We start from the raw sequence: 19,613 nt of genomic DNA, 5'->3' as shown, positions 1-19,613 counted from the left end.
TAATGTATCTGCTTTTAAATGCTTACCTAAAACCTCAAGGTAACATCTACTATGGAAAACAAAAATATATAAAGTCTGAATCTACAGTCTATGGGTAGCAGAGTTACTAGGGGGAGGTGAGGCCTTCAGGTTTACATTGCTGGTGTAATCAAGGGCTTTACTGAGTGAAAGATGGGGCAAGCAATCAAAATATTTTTGAAATGGCCTTTGAGACCTCCATCTCCTTCCCAACAAACCCAGTACATATCACATCACCTCTGCATTCATCCTGCACCACTGCCATGGCTGGGACCCCTCTCTGAAGGGACACCTCAGACTCTTGGACTGCATTTGGACACAGCACCAACAACTCTCCTTGACAGAGATGGCAATGCTCTCCTCTGGTGCTGGGGGTTAGGTCTCTTTCCTTTTGTTCCTTTTTACTTATAGAATTTTTTCCCATAACTTCCTAGGAAACACTAACAACTGGGTACTTAAGAAAAACACAAAAAGTGGCCAATTCAGAAGGAGAGGGTTTACATTTTCCATTCCAAGGGAGGCTCCTGCCTTCCTTAGCAGACCTCTGTCTTTCAAACCAAGACAGATTTTGGGGCCCATCGTGAGGCACGAGGGCATCAAGAGAAAAAGGGTGAAAAAGGAATAACAGTTCTTGAGTGACCTAATTTTTTGTGTGCTGGATATAGAAACCTCATTAGGCGGTGGTGGTGGGAGAGAAGCCCCAGACCAGATATTCCTGTTCCTTTTACCTTCCCAGAACTCTCAAAGAAAAACTGTAGGAGGATTTAGGATTCCAGGAAGAATATGAAGCAGCTCTAAAGCATCTCATTGTTCACAGGCCCTAAGTCAACTGTAGAAACCACAATGAATTTGGTCTTTAGATGAAAGACAAAAAACCAAGCTGGATTTTACATCATCAGGCAACATTGACATAAAAAAAGACAAAGTAGTTGGAGGTAAAACCATCCTCAGAAGCCCAAGGGCTCAATGGCATGCTCTTGACCTAGAGAATAGATTTTTACAGAACACGTAAAATTAGCATTCACTGCTGTTGCCATCTTATTGCAAAGTTCCCATACCTTCTCAGTGATTTCTCATGTGCATCTCCTCACAGCACAACCAACAAACTCCACTCTTTTGCAGCAGTCGTCTTCTTATGGGACACAGCTGTGGCCTATTAAGTGCAGGCCTGTTCCTAATCTTTGGTGATTGGTACAGCTGCAACTCCTCAGGTGTGAGACTGCCTTCTGCACTCTTTGTTTTCTTACATTCTATCCCTCCACACACTGCCAGCAAGTGTAGATCAGACACAATGCAAGGACACATCTCTACAGTTAACAAAGCTTCATAGATGGCATCATGTCACCTGTCAGCCTAGCCCCAGACCTGTGTCACCATCCTAATCCAGGGAAATGGAGGTTTGAGCTCTGCAACCAGAATGTAGCTATGGCCCTGCTAATGTTTCACCTGCCATACACCAACACTTACCCTTGGCAATTCCCCTTTGCCAACTGTCTGCTCACACACAAAAAGCCGCAAACACATCTGTACATTTTGCTCTGTAGCTCCAATTTCTAGAGAGTGATGTTCCTGCACTGGTCCCCAGTCCATAGCCATGGTCTCCTCTCCAGCCCCCAGGATCATCCACCCAATCTGAGCCTTCAGTTCAGACACTGCAGCACCGCAAACATTACCCAGATCCCATGTTCAGCCCAGCCACTGCACCATGGTTCATACCCAGCTCCTTAGACCAGGGCTGGTATGCCCTGGACCTGGTTTTCAGTCTGGTTTGTTTCATATCCACCCCTTCTGCTTTCCAAAACTGTGATACAGAATCAAACCCCAAGTGAGAACAGCTTTCTGCAGTTGCTGCCTGCTTCATCCACCCAAAGTGCCAAATCTGGCTGCAAATCAGAGAGCAGATCTGATGGATCCAATGTTCCACCAGAAGCAGATCAAGGGCTTAACTGAAGCAGCAAGGACTCCCCATAACAACAAACAGTCTTCCTGTCCACACAGCCCTCTGTTTAAAACATCTGACAGCTGTTGAACAGCAGGTGACATTATTGCATGATGGAGGTTTTCACTTTAATCCTGACTTGTAAAAAAAAGGATCCATTATTACAGAATGTGGTGTAATACGGCAAAGATACTACAGCAGAAAGCAAAAAAGTTATAAGCTTATTTTAGGATAAAACAAAAGTGTAATGAAATAGCAAATTACTCATCAGCATTTGGAAAGGCAGCTACTCCATATGTGTACAATATAAAGAGTAAAAGAGAACAAAATACAATAAAAGCAAATAAGAGGGATAAGCCAAGACCTTCAGGAAACAGCATCTCCTTAGTTTCTTTGGAGAAAAAAAAAATCGGGTGAGCTTTATTGTGACTTTGAAACTACCCTGTGTCCAGTTCTCTCCTCAGCATTCCTCCTTGCCCTCTCTCCAGTGGCTGCTTCACCCAGCCAGCAATGGGAGCCCCAGGGAGGTGGCCCAACACCCTCTGCCCCTCTTCACTGCTATCTCTGGCCCTGGCTGCCAGGCTCCCCCCACCCACAAAGCCACATCTGCATTGCCCCATTGTCCCCCTCCTGAGCAGGACTTCAGCCTCTTGTCCCCACACATCCCTCCTGCCCCAGGTGGTGCCTTTCTCCTTTGCCCCACACAACCCACACTGGCCCCAGAATCTGAAAGGCTTTGGCCTTCAGGATTATTTCCCCCCAAATCAATGACTCCAGCACAACGAAAAGAAGCACTTGTGATTGATCAATCCAATCATTTTATTTTCACCTGTTAAGAGAACCCTCTGCCTACCAGCAGAGTTCAACATAGATGGGCAGACAGACTTGAATACAATTAAATACAGGAAAAATTGAACTATATACAACAAGACAGACATCTACTTAATATAAAGATTTTTTCATTTTCTATGAGTTCTTGCCAATGTGAAATATTGCTGGAACTGAAATATATCAGACTTTTTTTTTCCCTTGAAGAAAAAAGCATGTAATGAATTTCCAATTTTTTCCCATGTACTGAGACATAATATCCTTTTTGAGATGCACAAAATTTGTGGCACTTCACAGGGTACACAAAAGCTAAAAACTCTCTGTTATAGTTTATGATATCTAAATTTTGATTAGATCTATTTATTGAGACACTAACTCTAAAGTGGTATTTACATGGAGGAAGTTGTGCAAAATCATTTAGGCCATGGCTAGTAGACTGTGAAAGATGCATGGTTAAGTGACTTGACTCACCCTCATCCTCAGTAGTAATCCCTTAAATCCTCTCCTGATCCTTCCTTTCACCCAGCAGCCACCCCAGGAAAACCAGCCATAATTTATTCTTTCTTTGCTAAGCTACTGGGACAAAGTAGCTTCTGTGACCCCTGTGGGTCACTACAATTTTAATGTTGGCCTGCTTCTCCTCACACAATTAATACTTTAAGCATCAACTCTGCTTTTTGGGACACAACTGCAGCCATCACTGTCACAGCAGTATCCTGAGACAGCTGTAGTCCTTGCTTGTTTATCTCACCCATGGGAGCACACAGGAACCACCTGTGTGCAACTTTGTAGGAGTCACCCTACTGCTACAACACAAACTGCATATTCCTGCTAACAGCACTGAACCAAAGCCACTCCAAACCAGAGGGGTGAAAGTGCTGCATTTCTTCAGGCAGCCTTTATGTAACAAAACTCTCTATTTCTATATCCAGAAACACCTTAATTAAAAAAAAAAAAAGTCAACTTTACTTTGGGTTGCAAGGCAGCTTGAGACAGCTAATTTAGAAGAGCTGCTTTTATTAAAGGTTTCCTACAGATAAGGACAGGTTAGCAAAGACACTTGTGATACCAACATTAACTAAACACACCCTTCAGTTGTGCTGCACCAGGGCACAGAATGGTTTTTATAATGGTTTCTATAAGCAACCGACTTCAGAGAAGTGGCCAGGTTTAAATCTGGAGGTTCTCATGGATGCATCTACCACAGCTGTGGATCATAAACCACTGATTTTAATCATCTTGTCCACATCAACCTGTTTGTATCAGCTCACCCTGGACTCCAGATCAGCTTGGACATTTTAGCTGTAAGTTTAAAATAGACTTTTAGAACTCGGTTCTGGGGAAAAAGTGACTGGATAAGAGTGCATCAACTGGTGTACTCCTGCCTTCTCAACTAGAGGAACTGTCTTTCCTAGGAGATAGATCCGACTTCTTTTTTAAAACTGCATTTAAAAAAAACTGGACAGTCCTCAGGGCAAAGGGAAATTAAACTTTTCTCTAACTGGTTGTCAACATTGCTACCAAACACTTTTTAAAGCCTCCACTCAAAAATGGCAGTACAGTAATTTAACTTTCAATGCTATTTACCAGGCTACAACCAGTCAGGTGTCAGTGTACCAACCAGTGAGAACAGCAAAGAGAACACACTGAACTTAAAGCATTACACTGGGAACAGCTGATACAGTAAGAAGATCTGTAGATATTTTGGTATTCAGCATACAGATGAATTTGCTTCTTTGCTTTCATCACTAGGAAGCCTAGAAAAGACTGTATTATTGACAGTTATTAGGACAGTGTTACAGCACAAGTAAACCCAAGAGACCATCTCATCACGTGAGAAAATAAATTCAGTGTTGGGATTAAAATACAGGAATTCTTGGCAGCTGAAACAATCAAGGAATTATTTTCACATTGTACATGCTGAAATGTGTCTATGTACCTGGGATCTCATGGAGTTCATAAAAACATCTGCATGTTCAAGTCTGCTGCTCAAAACACCTGACTGCTGGTTAACAGCAGGTCACTTTATTGCATAACCTTTGTTGTCAATTTAAGACTGATTTATGAAAAAAACACCCTTCAGTACAGTACTCACTCTACTAGGGCAAAGATGATATGCAAGAAAGCAAGAGTCATGAGCTTCTTACAGGATGAAAAAAAGCGTAATGAAATGGTGAATTGCTAATCTCTCTTCTGAAAGGAAACTATTCCATACCTGTATGTGAAGGTAGGAATAATTAATAGAGTAAGAAAAAACAAAATATTCACACTCCCTCATTTAAGCATTAAAAAAAGTAGAAGGAAATGGATTAACTGCTTCCTTCCTGGTCTAGGTTGCTGATCTAGTTAGACAGTCATTGATGTAGCATGATAACCAGGAACGTAACAAGAAGCAACTTGGACCATAAAAAAGCTGTCTAGATACGTTCAAGTTGGTCTCCAAAAAAACCAGTTTTATTTGGATTTGTGCACAACCTGCTGCTCTTTAAATCTTCAGAGCACTGAAAATATAACATTTCCCCCAAAATCCAGTTGAGTCTGTCCTGAGAAATAAAAGTACTCATATATAAATGGGATGATACTGTCTGTGAGTGAGTTTCTTCCTGCAAGTTGGGCAAGAGTTGGCATTCCTAAGGGAATCACGGAGGCACTGACTGCAGAAGACATGGCCACATTTTGTTGACACAATCAGTCGTCCACTTTGCACAATCTGGAAGAAAAGAAACAACAACAGGCATGAGAAGTAAAGAATTCAACTTTGCTGGTCTACTGCCATCACACAAACAGGACTTAGATGTCCCTTTACTCTTAGAATAATAAGGAACTTGAAGATCTTTCAGTGCCATCCTGCCAAGGGTTCCTCCCTCTACCCCCACCACCAAGAGGTGACTTAGACTGATAAGTTATTATGAGCTTCAAGGCAAGCTCTGTGCTTCAAGCCAGCTCTCTGTAACATCCCACAGCAGCTAAATGAGCCCCCTCTGCCCCTCTCTCCCTCACACAGCATATAAAGGATGACAGCATGTGGGTCCTTACCTCTGAGTAGACATCCATGCAAATTGGACAGCTAACAGTACCAGATGGCCTTGTGGTACAGAGAACAGAAGAAAAAAGAACATGCAGCCATTAATTTCACTGCACATCAAGGCTTACCCACACACAAAATGTCACGTCACCATCTCAGAGCACCATGGTCCATTTCTTGTCAAGATTCCTGTGTACCTTTAACTCCTCAGTTTGTGGCATGTAATAACAAGATTGGGTCTCTCTGTCCTAAAAGAAAGGTTCTCCCTAGGGGGAAGATGCACTCAGTCACCCTGGTCTAGCACAAGAACTCACAGCAGTCTCTTGCTCTGTTCAGCACTAATCTCCAACAGGCCATCAGTGACAGCTCTGTAACAAAAGCACTGAGCTCTGCCTTGGAAATGAGTCATTCTAGAAAGGGAAGAGGTTGTCAGAAGTTCCAAAATCCCCCGCTCTCATTTAGCAACAGCCCAGTAACACAGGCACTTCAAGAACTCCTCCTTATAAAATGTAGGTCAGGAACACAGTGACACAAGGAAATAGTCAACCCCAAATTTCCAGTTTCAAGATGGAAATGCTGACTCAGTGTCTGCTACTGAGCTGTGGTTACAGATGAGCCTCTGCTGCCTTCAGCCTCCAGGAGAGCAGTACTGCATACACACTCAGCAACAGACACAGCTCAGCTGCCTAGGGAACATGGCCCAGCCCAAGAGCTGAATAGTAGCAGCTAGCAGAAACAAAAAGAGCTTCTTGATACTTTTCTTTACAAAAGAATCCCTAGTTTAAACCTTCAGAACTCCTTACCTAAATATTTGGCTTTCTTATGTCACTGCCCATGCTGAACCAGAGTTTGTAATTTATTAATCAAACAGGCATAGAAAGCATGAGATGGTCTTTATTCCATTATTTTCAATTCAAGCAGGAAGCACTACTAACATCCACCCCTAGTTTCACCTACAGAATTTAACTCCACTAATTCTCCCATTTGTACTCCTCAAATTCTTGAGGCACCAGCTATAACACTCCAGTAAGAAATTCCAATTGATGATCTTAGAAGGATGAAGAGTCCAACACTACAGATGGCTCTGGCAATCCCCAGCACCAGGAAGGACCCTTTTGTCAATGTTAAATGCTGCAACACTGAGTTCTTTCAGCCTTACCTACATAGACCAGGAAGGTGCAAGCTTTAACAGAGGAGGCTGAAGGAACAAACTATTACCTTTTTATATTATCCAATTAGTGGTGTTTGTTCTCTCAAGTACTTCACAACCAAAATTTAAACATTTACACTCCATTGGCAAAGCACATTATGGATCAGAGTAACATAAGACTTTTCAGTGACATGTTTATGACCTGGCACCCAAAAGCTACATATTCAAGGTCTCTCCTACACTGCCTTTCAGTAATCCAAAAGGCTCAAAGCACATCAGCTTCATTTAACCCTGTATTTATCCTTCTCCCCACAAAAAAACCCAAAGCCCACTTTAAAATAAGTTTATACTACAATTCCTATGTCCTTCTGATGCCTTGGAGAGGCTACCTAGAAGAGAGGCTGGACAAAGTTGAAAGAATAAAGTGGGTATTTATTAAAAGGCCTTCAAAGGATACACCTTGGGCAGCACAAAGCCTCACAGAGGCCACATCCAAGATGGACAACAGGCATGAGTTTCTCAGCTGGATATAAGTTTGGTCTATTTGCATATCAGAAGTTAATTGTCCAATTAGAGTTTCAGGTAATGAAGTCATATTCCCCCAGTTTGCTTCCCCCTCCCCTAATTAATTTTTGTTTACACTTTCCAGGGCCTGAGGCAAATGGTGTGACCTTGGCTCACAGAAGGATTGTTTAGTCCAAACAAAATGGGAAAAAATCTAACTAGCATTCTATATAGAGTTCAGAATTATACACTAATGCAGTACAGAATCTGAAAAATATAAAAGCTAAAAACTTGAGGCATCACTTCAACTTGCCTAGTCACATAGACACCGGATTTCATTTCCTTAGCCTAACACACTGCAGCAGGATTTACTCTTTCTCTGCAGAATGGGGTCTCTACTGACTCAAAAAGCAAGATTCACATCCCACATGCAAACATATCAGGGCTCCATGACATCCATGGGACAGAAGAATTGACCATAAGAGCATGACCTCCAGGATCCCCTTGCAAGTATACCTTGGGAAGCACAGTGGTTGCTTTGAGAAAGGCAGCAACTGGCACAGTATGTAAAAAAAAGCAGGAACACATAAGGGTTTTTACTGGAATTTGCCAGTCTGCTGCCTGCCAGTCTCGTGATACCAAACCTTATGGACACCAACAGAAGTATTTTATATCTAATGTAACTACTGGAGCTTTGTAGGAAAAGGAAATGCAATACATTATGAGCTTTGGCCTGTGACTAATTCCTACTTCCTTGCCATACCCCACACTCATCTTTAAGGCTGTACACAAAGCTGTAGATCTGTTTTGGGCTGGCTTTTCATCCTCAAGTGAAAATGGTATCATTTGACTATCATGCAATGTGGGATGTCATACTCATTAAAAGAGGGAACTGAGAAAGTGAAGGCTTCAAAGGAAGTCAGGTGATGACAAATACAACTCAGTCCTGTCTGTCTCAAAAAAGCACAACTCCATGTTCGGCAGCTCATGAGGTGTACGTACTTTGAACTTGCAGTTTCCTCTTCCAGCGGTCCCAGTTCTCGAGCTGCTTTATCAGCCACGTACACGTCGTTATCTCTGGTTTCATCTTCATCATCACTGCTCAGCACACAGCTGTCTGCCTGTCTCTGGCTCCTTAGTCTCAGATTTCTCCTTTGTCGTTGGTTCTCTGTAATTTAATTTTGTTAAGTTAGCTATACTATTATCTCACTCCCTGAAACTATCCCTGAAATGCAAAATTAGACCATATTCAGCTGGGTTAAGAGCAATCTTAAACTAGTTTCTAAATATTAAGGCTGAACATATCCAGACATTGTGAATATTCTGCTACATACTGACACAAATAATTTGATCTCTTCAACCTACAAACAGCTAAAACTTAATCCTGAAGATCCTCTGCATCACACATTCCATGTAATTACACTATCTGTGAATTAATCTCCCCTATAAAGGGAAGACACTTCTCCCAATCCTTACTGACAGAAACTGCTACAATTCTATGTTGAGGAACTGCAACAACTGCTGTGATCTGGAAGAGAGAGGACTGAACACAAGTTTATCTCTGCAACTCCAGTATCCGTGTAGAAATAATCAAGCTACTAAACAATAAGACAACACAAAAAGTCACAAAATTAAAACCACTTCCTGCCTAAGTGTTCAGCTACAACTTTTATTGCAGGCATTTTTCACTTACCCTTGCTTCACTCAGAGCACAGAACAGATTATGTTCTAGATAAGCAGCTGACAACATACTAATGCATCTCCAATATGTAATTAGAACTACATCTGAAAGATGTAAAAGATTAACTTCTTTAGACCTGTAACTATTTTAACATCTAAAGTAGAAAAAAAATTAGTATTTCTCACTGGAAAATTTGAAGCATGTTAGACTAGTGCATACTACAAGCACAAATCACTTTCTTTACTTCCTTTACTGCAATACAGGTTAAACAACACTTCTGACTTTTTTTTTTCATTCACAACCAATATTCTAGTGCTAATTAAAATTATCATCAACTTGGGGCTTAAAGAAATTCTGTCTTTAGAAAATAAGTATTTAGAGCAGCTTTTGATATATTTTTTTTCAGGTACTTTCTACAAGCTCTGATACTGACTATCAAACAGAGACTGGATTCATTTTCTAAGGCACTGGCCTTTTGCAGTTTCAAGAAATGCTGCTCAAATTAATTGAAAAAGGCAATCAAAAATAATTATTACATTTAGGAAAATTTCATTATCAATTTTAAAATGTCAACTCACCTTCAACAATCTTGCATCAATACACATGGGAAGGGAGAGAAAAGAAAATACAATTAGACTTTGTTGTGCACCCCTGGTCTTACATACAAAGACCAGCTAGGCACAGCAGTTCCAACAAAACAAGCCAAGAATGATAGGCTATTACTCTTATTTTGATTAGGGCTATTAAAAGTAGTATATAAAATGCTTCACTGTAAATAACTATGTGGATGCTGATGGTTCTGCTCCCACTGCTCCAATGGGGTAGCAACAGAAGCAACTTATGAACCACCTGAATGCCCTCCTCCCTGCTCCCCCATTTCAGTTCCATGGTTTAGGGTTTTGGGTGATTCTTTCCCTCTTTCTCCTCAAACAGGCCAATTCAGCACTGATGTCCATAAACATTTCATGCTACAGCAGCTGCTGAAGAAAAGAAACCCAACCCCCAACCTCTCTTGGCGGAACTGGAGCAGGGTAATTGCAAATTCTGTTGTTTGTTTTTGGAGTTTGAGGCCCTTCCTTTGCAAAGGCTCAGGAATGACCCCAGCAAGAAACACTCCCTATGCTATTCCTGTTGCTTGCTTCTGCTTGGCACAGTAGCAGTGGCATCCTAACCCTGAGGGAATAAACAACATTGTCAGCTGGATCGAAGACTATTCTAGCTTTCAAAAGAGCAGAAAAAAATAAGGTGTTTTAAAGACTTCTGGGAGTATTAACCTGAACTTATTTTACTTACTCTTCTTTCCCTTGGCTTTTTCTTTAAATCATTTGCCTATAGGGGTATTAGAAAAAATTCTTCAGCAAGAGTTGTCAAGCACTGCAAGGGGCTGCCCAGGGCAGCCCAGCGGCATTGGCTTGAAATCACCCCAGAGATATTTCCAAGATAAGCAGATGTGGTGCTTATGGGCCTGGCTTGGTTGTGGACCTGGCAGTGCTGGGTGAGTGGCTGGACTTGATGATCATAGATGTCCTTTCCAACCTGAACAATTCTATGATTCTACCTTTGATATATCTAGAAAAAATTCAACTATCAACTACATCTCTATGTTACATTACTTATGACTGATCTATATAAACTCCAGGTTATTTTATACTACCCTATCACTAACTGCAAGTACAGCTCCAGAGCAGCTTCTTTGTTATCTGTAACACAGGACTTCAGGCCCTGACAAGCCAAATCTGAATTTAAAACTTACCCTTAAAGTCAGATTCTATCAGGCAACACATGAGAAAACTAATTTGACTACAATATTTAGGCAAGTGTGCTATTCACTACTTACCACAATGGAATCATTGTGAGTTAGATCAACGACCACAGGATCAGAAGATTCACATGTGAGATCTACTACTTCTTCACCAGCTGAAAAACAAAGTTAGAATCAAGGTCAAAGATTGCAGAGGAGGAAAATTGCCTGCCACTGTGTAACAGCCTAAGATTCAACCATCTCCTGTCCATCTTCTCTTCAGGAATGAGTTCAACATCTCACTCCAGCTTTGCCCTCAGCAACCCACAGAGAGCTTTACCAGCCCTGTCTTCAGCAAGCTGAAATGCAAAAGAGCAGCTAAGCTCCTCACACAATTCTGTCAGATGACAACAGCAACAGACAATTCATCTGACAGGAGAATGCTTATCACACAGAAATATAACATGAATCATATAGGATATAATAGCACTGTGCTGTGCATGTTCCCTTGAGGGATTGGGCACAATTAATGATACAAAGTTTTCCTCATCTTCTTCAAACTTGGGAGTTTGGAAATTTAGTTTGCCACCCTGTGTAGTGGCAGCTGCTCTAAGTCCCATCTTATCTGAACAGACATGCAGATGTTTGAGCAGCTCTTGAGGACTTTTCCTGTGCAACTCATCTATCACTAGTGGCAAATGCATTGTAGCTCAGTAACAAGCCAAACCAGTTTTCAGTAGGCTTGTTATTTAGCCGTACCATAGTGTGTGCCACTAGGCACTTCCTAAAATCATATTTCCCTTCTTCTCCAGTAAACAGCCTAGAAACTGGCAAAAATACATGTTCAGCTGTACCCAAACCCTGCAGAAGCACTTTCTGTTCTTATCACTTCAAAAGAAAGCTTACCACTTTCTTCAAGTTCTATTGGCTCTGCTTCTGAAGCCATTTCAGCAGTAGAAGCCATGAGCCTGCTTCTTTTTCGAGCTTGCCTAGAATTAACTGTTCCTCCACGGCGCTTCCGTTGAGTCTAAGAGAGAACAAAGACTTAACATTTTCTGTGCAAGCAGTATTAACACAGCCCTCAATTTTGCAACACCAATGAAAGCACACAAAGGTACAGAAAACACTCCTGGAATGGCTGCAATAGTCATCAAAAGGTGGGATGGGCTATTCTTACCCGAATCAATTCCAGCAAGGATAAAAACATCAGCCCAGATCCAGATCTCTTACCAGCTGCCTCACCAAGAAAAAGCCTATCATGATGGTTTGCAAATGAGAAACTAGTTCACAGTTTATTGGGTTTTGCTGACATTGTGAGCATTTCTGTACTACTGCTAGCACCTAGAGTGATTAAAAATTTGAATGTACACCAAGATTCAATATACTTATGTTCCTGTGTATTAGCTAGAAACTCTTAAAACAGTTTGCAGAAATACAATGGAACACATGTTTCAAGAATCAGGTTTAGACTGAGAAGCAAAATACTTACTGTGCTCATAGTGTTTCTTGATCTAAAACCACTGAAAAAGAGGTACAAACACCAAAAAAGTAACGGCAAGGAAGCTATAGCTATAATTTCTTTAGATTCCTTTAGGTAGCTCACTGATAAAAACTCCAGGTTTCTGAAGATTAGAGGATTCCAAACCTATGAAAGAGAAGAGAGAAGGTTACCTGTCTGCAATGCTTGTACTCTCCAATCCCCCCTGCTCCCAGATTCCCATTGCTGAACCACCAGTTTCTGCCCAAAGCCAGAGGAGAGGGAAGTCCCCAAGTTCAGTATGTGAGCCTCAGACACCTGCAGCTGGGCCTGAAGCCTCAGTCATTCTCACCCGTGAACTAAACACCTGGAAAAGTGAGTTTGACAGCAAACTACAAGAATATTAACAAATCCCAATGACATTGAACTGAAAAGCAACCGAATGACACTCAAGGCAATGCCTGTGGGCAGGAATCAGTGGGAATTTTGTCATAAACAGCCATCTTCAGAGAATCTAAACTCCAGATGAACAGCTTTCTTCAGCAACCCATCTCCAGATTCCAACAGCTGGGAGCCAAACAGCTTGAGAGGAATTCAAAGCAAGTGAGGCAGACAAATTTCAGTTTCAAAATAGTTGCTGATGTGCAGGAGAATCGGAGCTCCCTGTAGCTGCTCTGTTACCGGTACATGTGCACGCCCAGCTGCCTGCCAAGGGCGAGAGGTCACAAGCATAAAGGGAGCTCTGAGTAACTGACAGGTACTGAAGGGCCCATCCTGAGCCTGCCTGTGCTACAGTTACCACCTGTCCAACACACGGTGGGGCTGGGTGTGAGTGGACATGGTGGAGGCACCAGGAACAGAACAACTCTGTGTCTTGAGGTGACTGTACACCCTGGTATCCCCTGTTGTCTGCTCTGTGCTCAGACACAGAGCAGAGCCTTCAGCACCAAGTTAGAGCTGAGAGAGAGGGGAGAAGTAGTGGAATTATTGTGGTGCCTGTGTTCAAAAACAGAGAAGCATCTGGGTTTCTCCCAGCTTTCTTTCTCTAGAGAGAGAGACAGAGTTGTTCCCTGTTTTTTTAGCTAGCCTCTTGTTCTTTAGCTGAGGCAGTAAGCTTTTTCCTAGGACTATGGCTTCTTCTTCTGGAACTGTTCAGCTTTTCTCCAGTCCAAAACACTGCAACATCACCTGGGAGCCCCCACTACTGAGCCACACCGACAGAAAGGACTCTGAATCTACCATCTCTTCAGAGCAGTGAGAGGTTTCATTATTTAAAATTATTCACTCCTTTTTTTCTTACCTGTGAGCAATCTGATTGTTAAATAAACAGAGTTTTTTCACTTTCTCCAAGGGAATTCCTTTTGAACCTGTGGGGGAGGGGTTGCTGAAATCAGCCTTCTATTAGAGGAGACAGCCTTTCAGGATGTTTCCTCCTAAATTTGTCCAAAACTGGGACACTATTTTAAACAAGAACTGCTGAACTGTCTCCAGAGCTGACTGATTTTTGCCACAAAGACCAGCACACACTCTGTAGCCTACTCCCAGATGGAGAAACATGTGAACACACAGTGGGATGGAACAGCACTGGTAGTCAATCCTAGCCTTCAATTAAAGGAACCTGACTGATCTTTTTTCTGCTTCAACTTACTCCATTTCTTAAATTACTTTCTTAAGAGACCTGTTAACACTGAACTGTGACATTATTTAAAAAACCACCCTTGAGAAAAATGCTTACACTCAATTTGATGCTTATTATGAAGCCCAAAGATGTATTTATGTATTGCTGTAAGCAACACAATACACCACTCATCAATTTTCTCACATTTTTTCATTTTAAAACCAGCACAAAAGGCAAAATGAAAGTCAAGGTGCCTTTTTTTTTTGCCCCCAGTCGAACCACATAGGCCAGACTTAATGCTTAGTGAGTCCATGGGCACAATAGATCTCATTTTCAGAACTATTATGTGAACACCCTCTCCCGATTTTTTTTTTAGACATCTAAACTGACATGTTCAGCTTTCCTGGTAGATAAGAAATAGCCTTATGTTGTCACCTGGGATGTTGAAGACTCAGGCTACCAGAGAAGGCAGACTGACTTCAGTCTCTTGCTGCCTCAATGCAGGACTGACCCATGCAATCATTTCCATAACATTTTGTGTCCAGGTAATGAGAATTCTCTTTTAACACTTCATCCTACTGTTCTTAAGGTCCAGATTTCATTTCACTTGTTCGGAAAGAAAGCTTCTCTGTGTTATCAACATTCTTGGGAAGATACTATTTTACTCACTTTACTGAGTTTCTGGGATAGGAGACAAGAACTTTTTAAACCAGACCATGACTAATGCTGCAATCATACAAAAACCCAACCAAAGAAAAACCAGAAAAACAGTGAGACTGTTCTGTGAGCACATTTGCTATGTGCTATACAAGCTCCTAGTTCAATATGACTATTATTCATGGATTTGGAGGTTTTAGGAGACCATGGGAAGAGAGAGGGGAAGGAGAAGACACAGCACAAGGGATGAGGGATGGAGGCAAGGGAGAGAACCATCCCTAAGCCTTACATATCTGCTCTTTCAAAATAATTGCTTCAAGACAAGTTACTATCTTCACTGACAAGCTACAAATGAAATTAAAAATTACTTAGGTAAGCCAGTTTTCTGCACACAGCAAGAGGATGAACAAGAGTGAGCAACACATGAGGTATATTAAGAAGTTAAGCCATTAGATAATCTGTAAGTTTTATTTCATCAAGAAAGCCAAGACGTTTTCTTTCATTCTCCTCAGATATTGAATTGGAAAAAATACCTGGACATTAAAAAGCTGGGAAATGTTAGTTGGTGCACACATCTGAGAAATATAAAGAAATGAACTTTATATAAGCTTATTTTAAATTACAAGTTGTCAGAACCGTTTTTAAACAGACTCTTTCAGAACAACAATATTGACATATCTGCACAGCTGAATGACAGCAAAAAATAAGCCTATTGTATTCATCAGCAGCACAGGTCTGAATGTAATACTCAGAAGGTTTCACAAGACCTGCTGCTTTTCAAACTTAATACTGAATAAGTGCAATGGTTTGTTAACCAAGTATATTTAGAAAGGTTAAAAATATTGTGGGGAACACCTGTGATGACTCCAAACAAAACTTGCACAGATTCTCTTTGGCTATGAGAGGCTTAAATGCCAAAGAGCTGTAACAGAAGAAAAAATGAAGCCATCCAATTTAAATTTTAAAGTTATGGTGAAAACTGAAGTAACACACAATAGAAGACCTGTTAAGACCGTCCTATCCACTTTAAATACTCATATTCATTCTTTACCCAGACACAAAACCCCAGATTATTTACAGGATAACTGTAATGTTTGTGAACATAGGATTGCTGTGAAATATCTCAGAGGATCTTATGTCAACCCTCAACTGCAGTGGAGGACAGAACCACCTTCTGACATAAGTGGCAGAGCAGCACACTGTTGCTATTTAAATGGTTTAATTTTCAGAATCTTAGAACAATGACAACTGGGTTTCTTTATGATTAATGCAGAGAGTACATATAAGGCACAAATGTTCTGTCTGCCAATGGCTCAATACCTCTTCAGAAGCTGCTTCTGAAGAATTGAGAATAGACAGCCACAGGGAAGCTCATCACTGTAAAACTACCTCAAATCATCACAGATAGGTTGACCAATATCAACATAGCTCATCTCAGAAGAGTGCTGTTTACTAAGAAAACCAAACTGCTGGAATTTATTAAGACTATAGGAAGAGTCTTATGATCCAGTAACATTTTTGTTTTTTAAGAACAAATCTTTTCTGAGGGCTATAGATTTCCACATGTTATTGGCTTACTTGGGAAACCTCAATGAACATCAAGAGCCCTAACATTCTGAAAACAAAGCAGAGTTCACTTTCTTACAGACACCACAGATCAAGTTTAGTAATGTACAGGAACGGGGCATACGCATTGCATGTTAAGAGATACACTCATGTGGAAAAATTGCTCAAAAATCTTCACAACTGCAGGACAACTTAATAATATAGTTTGTTACACAGGTCTGGACAGCCCAAGTTAATGATAAAGCCTATAACGCTCTTCTTCCAGCAGTCACTATGAAACCAACCAGCACCAAGACTCTCAGGAGTTGTTAACACAAAGAATTACTGCAGCAATTTCCCCCCCTCAATCCACAGACATCACTCCCAACTTTAGCTGCAGTTATCTGTGAGATTTCTAGCAAGATGCACACAGACACCAATTTCAAATTCTAAAATTACGACTTTTTAAGAGGCAAAAATACTTTTCTTTGTGTAAAAACCTAGCAGATCAACTTAGCAAGCCAATAAATAGTTTTAACTTGTACAGACTTTTCTATTGCTTCACTGCAGGACAGTACAGTACCAGAAGAGGCCACTCCCCTTCCTATCATCTGCAGAGTTTTGCACATGCAGTCATTGTTCCTAAACAGTGTTGATCTCAGAACAAGGAACATTTCAAAGTCTACAAGTACCAACTTTTCTCTGTACTTGAGAGAAAAGGTCAAGCTATTTAAATTAAGAATGTTTACACTAGGAGTGGTAACTACTGCTATTCATCATTTAAGTATCTTGTTTTTTCCTCTAAAAAAAAGTCAACATTTTCGCTGAGTTAATCAAACATGTTTGAATTACCACTCAAAACCAACTGATTCTTTAAAATACCGAAAACTTTTCTTGCACCACCCTCAAAACGAAGTCTAGGTCTCCCACGTGAATGGAGGCAAATTGTCTGAAGCAAGAGATAAGACATTTTCTCTGTCTCACTAACACAGACAAGACTTAAGTTCATATTTATCTTAAACGTGACAAATACACTGAAGCACCTACTTAAAGAAACCAATAATGTCGATCCAAACATTGGGAATGTGCAAGGCACAGCTGACAACACAATTATATGTTGAATTTGTCAAAACTGAATATCCAAATGATGCCTTACATTTTAATTTTGTATTTTTCAGATCCTGTACTGGATTAGTGTTTAACTCTGAATTTTCGTATAGAGTGTTAGTAAGCTCTCATCACAGTTTGGTCAGAAAAAACAATCCTTCCAGGCCTGAAAACCAAGGTCATCATCACAGCCTCAGGCCCAAAAAGTATAAACAACAGTAAATTGGGGGCAAGTAAACTGGGAGAATGTCACTTCATTACCTGAAGCTGTAATTGAACAATTAACCCCTGATATGCAAATAGACCAAACATATATCTGCCCGAAAAACTCGTGACTGTTCTCCATCTTGCTTGTAGCCTCTGCAAGGCTCTTGCACTGCCCAAGGTGTATCTGTTAAAAGCCTTTAGTAAATACCCACTTTAACTCTGTCTAGCCTCTGTTCTAGGCAGCCAGTCCCAGGCATCACCATGCTTTTAATGCTTCTCACTTCTACCCCAGATGTCTTTTTGCACCCCTAACAACAGGAAACATTGCATCAAAGATGCATCTACATAACAGCATTTTTGTCTTCAGAAGACACACATACCAGGCACAAAGTGCTGGTCTCAATTTTTTTTTTTTTTTTTTGCCACGGAGAACACTAATTTTTCACTCTTTTACACCTTCCTATCCTGTGCTTCCAGTACTTTTAAAGATGCTTTCATTTTCTTAAACTTTAGTGAAAAAAGAAACTGAGTCTGTTATCCAAATTAGGTAAAACGGTCCCATACTAAGAGACCTTGGTGAGAGGCACCATAAAAAGAGTAAAGATGAGAGATAACCAGCGTAGAAACAAAAATACACCAGTCTGCTTGCTTTAAGCAGGCAGTTACACCTAGAGACAAATATGACATGTTCATGAATAACCTAAAAAACCCAAAACAGTTCCAAAACCAGCCAAGAAATCCCTCAAACCCACCCACAGAACAAAACAACACACTGAACCTTTTCATCGGCCGTATGTCCTATTCCAGACATGGCAAAGAAAAATTGATACAGGCCAGAAGTAAAGCTCATTGCTCTTACTTGAACAAGTTTCTCCGAGAGACGCCACAACTCACTTTCAATAATCCCAAAAACAGAATACAGAAAAAAAAATTAAAAAAAAAATAGTTGAGTCTTTCCACATCCTGTAATGAAGTGCAGGTGCGGGCTGAGGTAGGCGAGGAACATTCCCCCCACTCCTGCTGTCACACAAAATGGGAGGGCAGAGCGACAACTTCATGTAGCTCCATCCACCGAGCCCCGGCCGTTCCTCCGGAGAAGAACAGACCCTTCCGGGGAGGCGGGGCAGGACAGCGATAGCCCGGCCGTGCCCGTGCCCGCACCTCGGCCCTGCCGCCCCCGCCGCTCCGGGCAGGGCAGAAGCGACGGGGCCGCCCCGCGAACCGGGCGGTGGCGGAGCCGGCCCCGAGCACCCGGCCGGGCCGGGCCGGGCAGGGCGGACCCGCCACGCGGCTCCCGGCGGGGGCTGCGTGGGAGCCCCTCGGACAGGGCCGCACCCGGGGAAGGGGCTCGGGCACCGTCCTCAGGCCGGAGCGGGGGCGGCGCCGGCCCAGCCCCGCGCACCGGCAGGAACGGCCGCATCTCCTCGGCTCCCCCGACTGCGACCGGGAACTGCCGCTTCCCCTTCCGCTTCCCCCTCCCTTCCCGTCCCCTCCCTCACCTGCCGCCCCGGACCGTCGGGCAAGCGGGAGGGACGGACCCAGCAGCGCCGCTCCCCCCTCCCCCGGCCGAGCCCCCGGCCCGCCGCGCTCACCTCAGAGGCGGCCGGCAGCGGCCCACGGCAGCGCCCGCCCTCGCTCGCTTACCATTGGCTGAGCTGCGGCTCTGCGCTCGCGGAGTGGCCGACGCGCACGTCAATCAGACAGCGGATAGACGGGCGGCCCCACCTCCTCGGCTGCCGCGGGGCGTGCTGGGAGCTGTAGTTCCGCGCGGGCGTGGGGCCTAAGCGGGGTTTAGAGGCCCATTGAGTTCGCTCGCCACCGCTTGGGAAAGATCTCCTGGTCCTCGGGTTCGTTCGGCCCTGACAGACTCTGAAAGGGCGGCCGAAGCCAGACCCTGTTTTTGCTGTGTTCTCCGGAGCTGTTGTACCTGGAGGTGGAGTGTGTGTGAGCTTTGGGGTGGGGTTCCCTATTCCCCCCCCCCGGCTTCTGGAAACGTTCCGCAGTCTCAAAATTGTGGGATCAATTAGGTCGGGAAAGACCTTTGAGATAATCAAATCCAACTGATGACTGAACAATACCATGTCAGCCCCAGTGTTATAAACTGCTCCTGCAGAAG

General features: G+C 42.5%; 1 protein-coding gene across 4 annotated transcripts; it reads right to left on the bottom strand.

Annotated features, from left to right (window-relative positions):
* Nucleotides 1-2,749: 2,749 nt before the first annotated feature.
* RNF4 (ring finger protein 4) lies at nt 2,750-19,116 on the bottom strand. 4 transcript variants are annotated; one of them, XM_030948047.1, is made up of 8 exons: nt 18,997-19,090; nt 12,376-12,531; nt 11,793-11,913; nt 10,983-11,062; nt 9,724-9,733; nt 8,467-8,632; nt 5,822-5,870; nt 2,750-5,495 (listed from the first exon to the last, which is right to left on the bottom strand). In XM_030948047.1, the coding sequence occupies exons 2-8, from the start codon at nt 12,382-12,384 to the stop codon at nt 5,346-5,348; spliced, it is 585 nt and encodes a 194-aa protein (XP_030803907.1). In that variant the 5' UTR covers nt 12,385-12,531; nt 18,997-19,090; the 3' UTR covers nt 2,750-5,345. The 4 variants fall into 4 exon arrangements, with proteins under 4 accessions (XP_030803907.1, XP_030803906.1, XP_030803908.1 ...); XM_030948046.1 differs by having other exon boundaries at nt 5,226-5,495; nt 19,090-19,116; XM_030948048.1 differs by lacking the exon at nt 18,997-19,090 and adding an exon at nt 18,357-18,651 and having other exon boundaries at nt 5,226-5,495.
* Between the last annotated feature and the right edge of the window lie 497 nt (nt 19,117-19,613).

The sequence above is a fragment of the Camarhynchus parvulus genome, chromosome 4 (assembly GCF_901933205.1).
Source record: "Camarhynchus parvulus chromosome 4, STF_HiC, whole genome shotgun sequence".
NCBI classification, from domain to species: domain Eukaryota; kingdom Metazoa; phylum Chordata; class Aves; order Passeriformes; family Thraupidae; genus Camarhynchus; species Camarhynchus parvulus.
The sequence above is the reverse complement of the archived record's forward strand: the minus strand, read 5'-3'. Positions and strand labels throughout refer to the sequence as shown.

What these genes read in the sequence shown, in the direction of transcription:
- RNF4 (XM_030948046.1), bottom strand. An exon ending in AATAGAACTTGAAGAAAGTG is followed by an intron (nt 11,063 to 11,792) that starts GTAAGCTTTCTT and finishes TTTGTTTTTCAG; the next exon opens with CTGGTGAAGAAGTAGTAGAT. An exon ending in GCATGGATGTCTACTCAGAG is followed by an intron (nt 5,496 to 5,821) that starts GTAAGGACCCAC and finishes CTTTTCTTCCAG; the next exon opens with ATTGTGCAAAGTGGACGACT.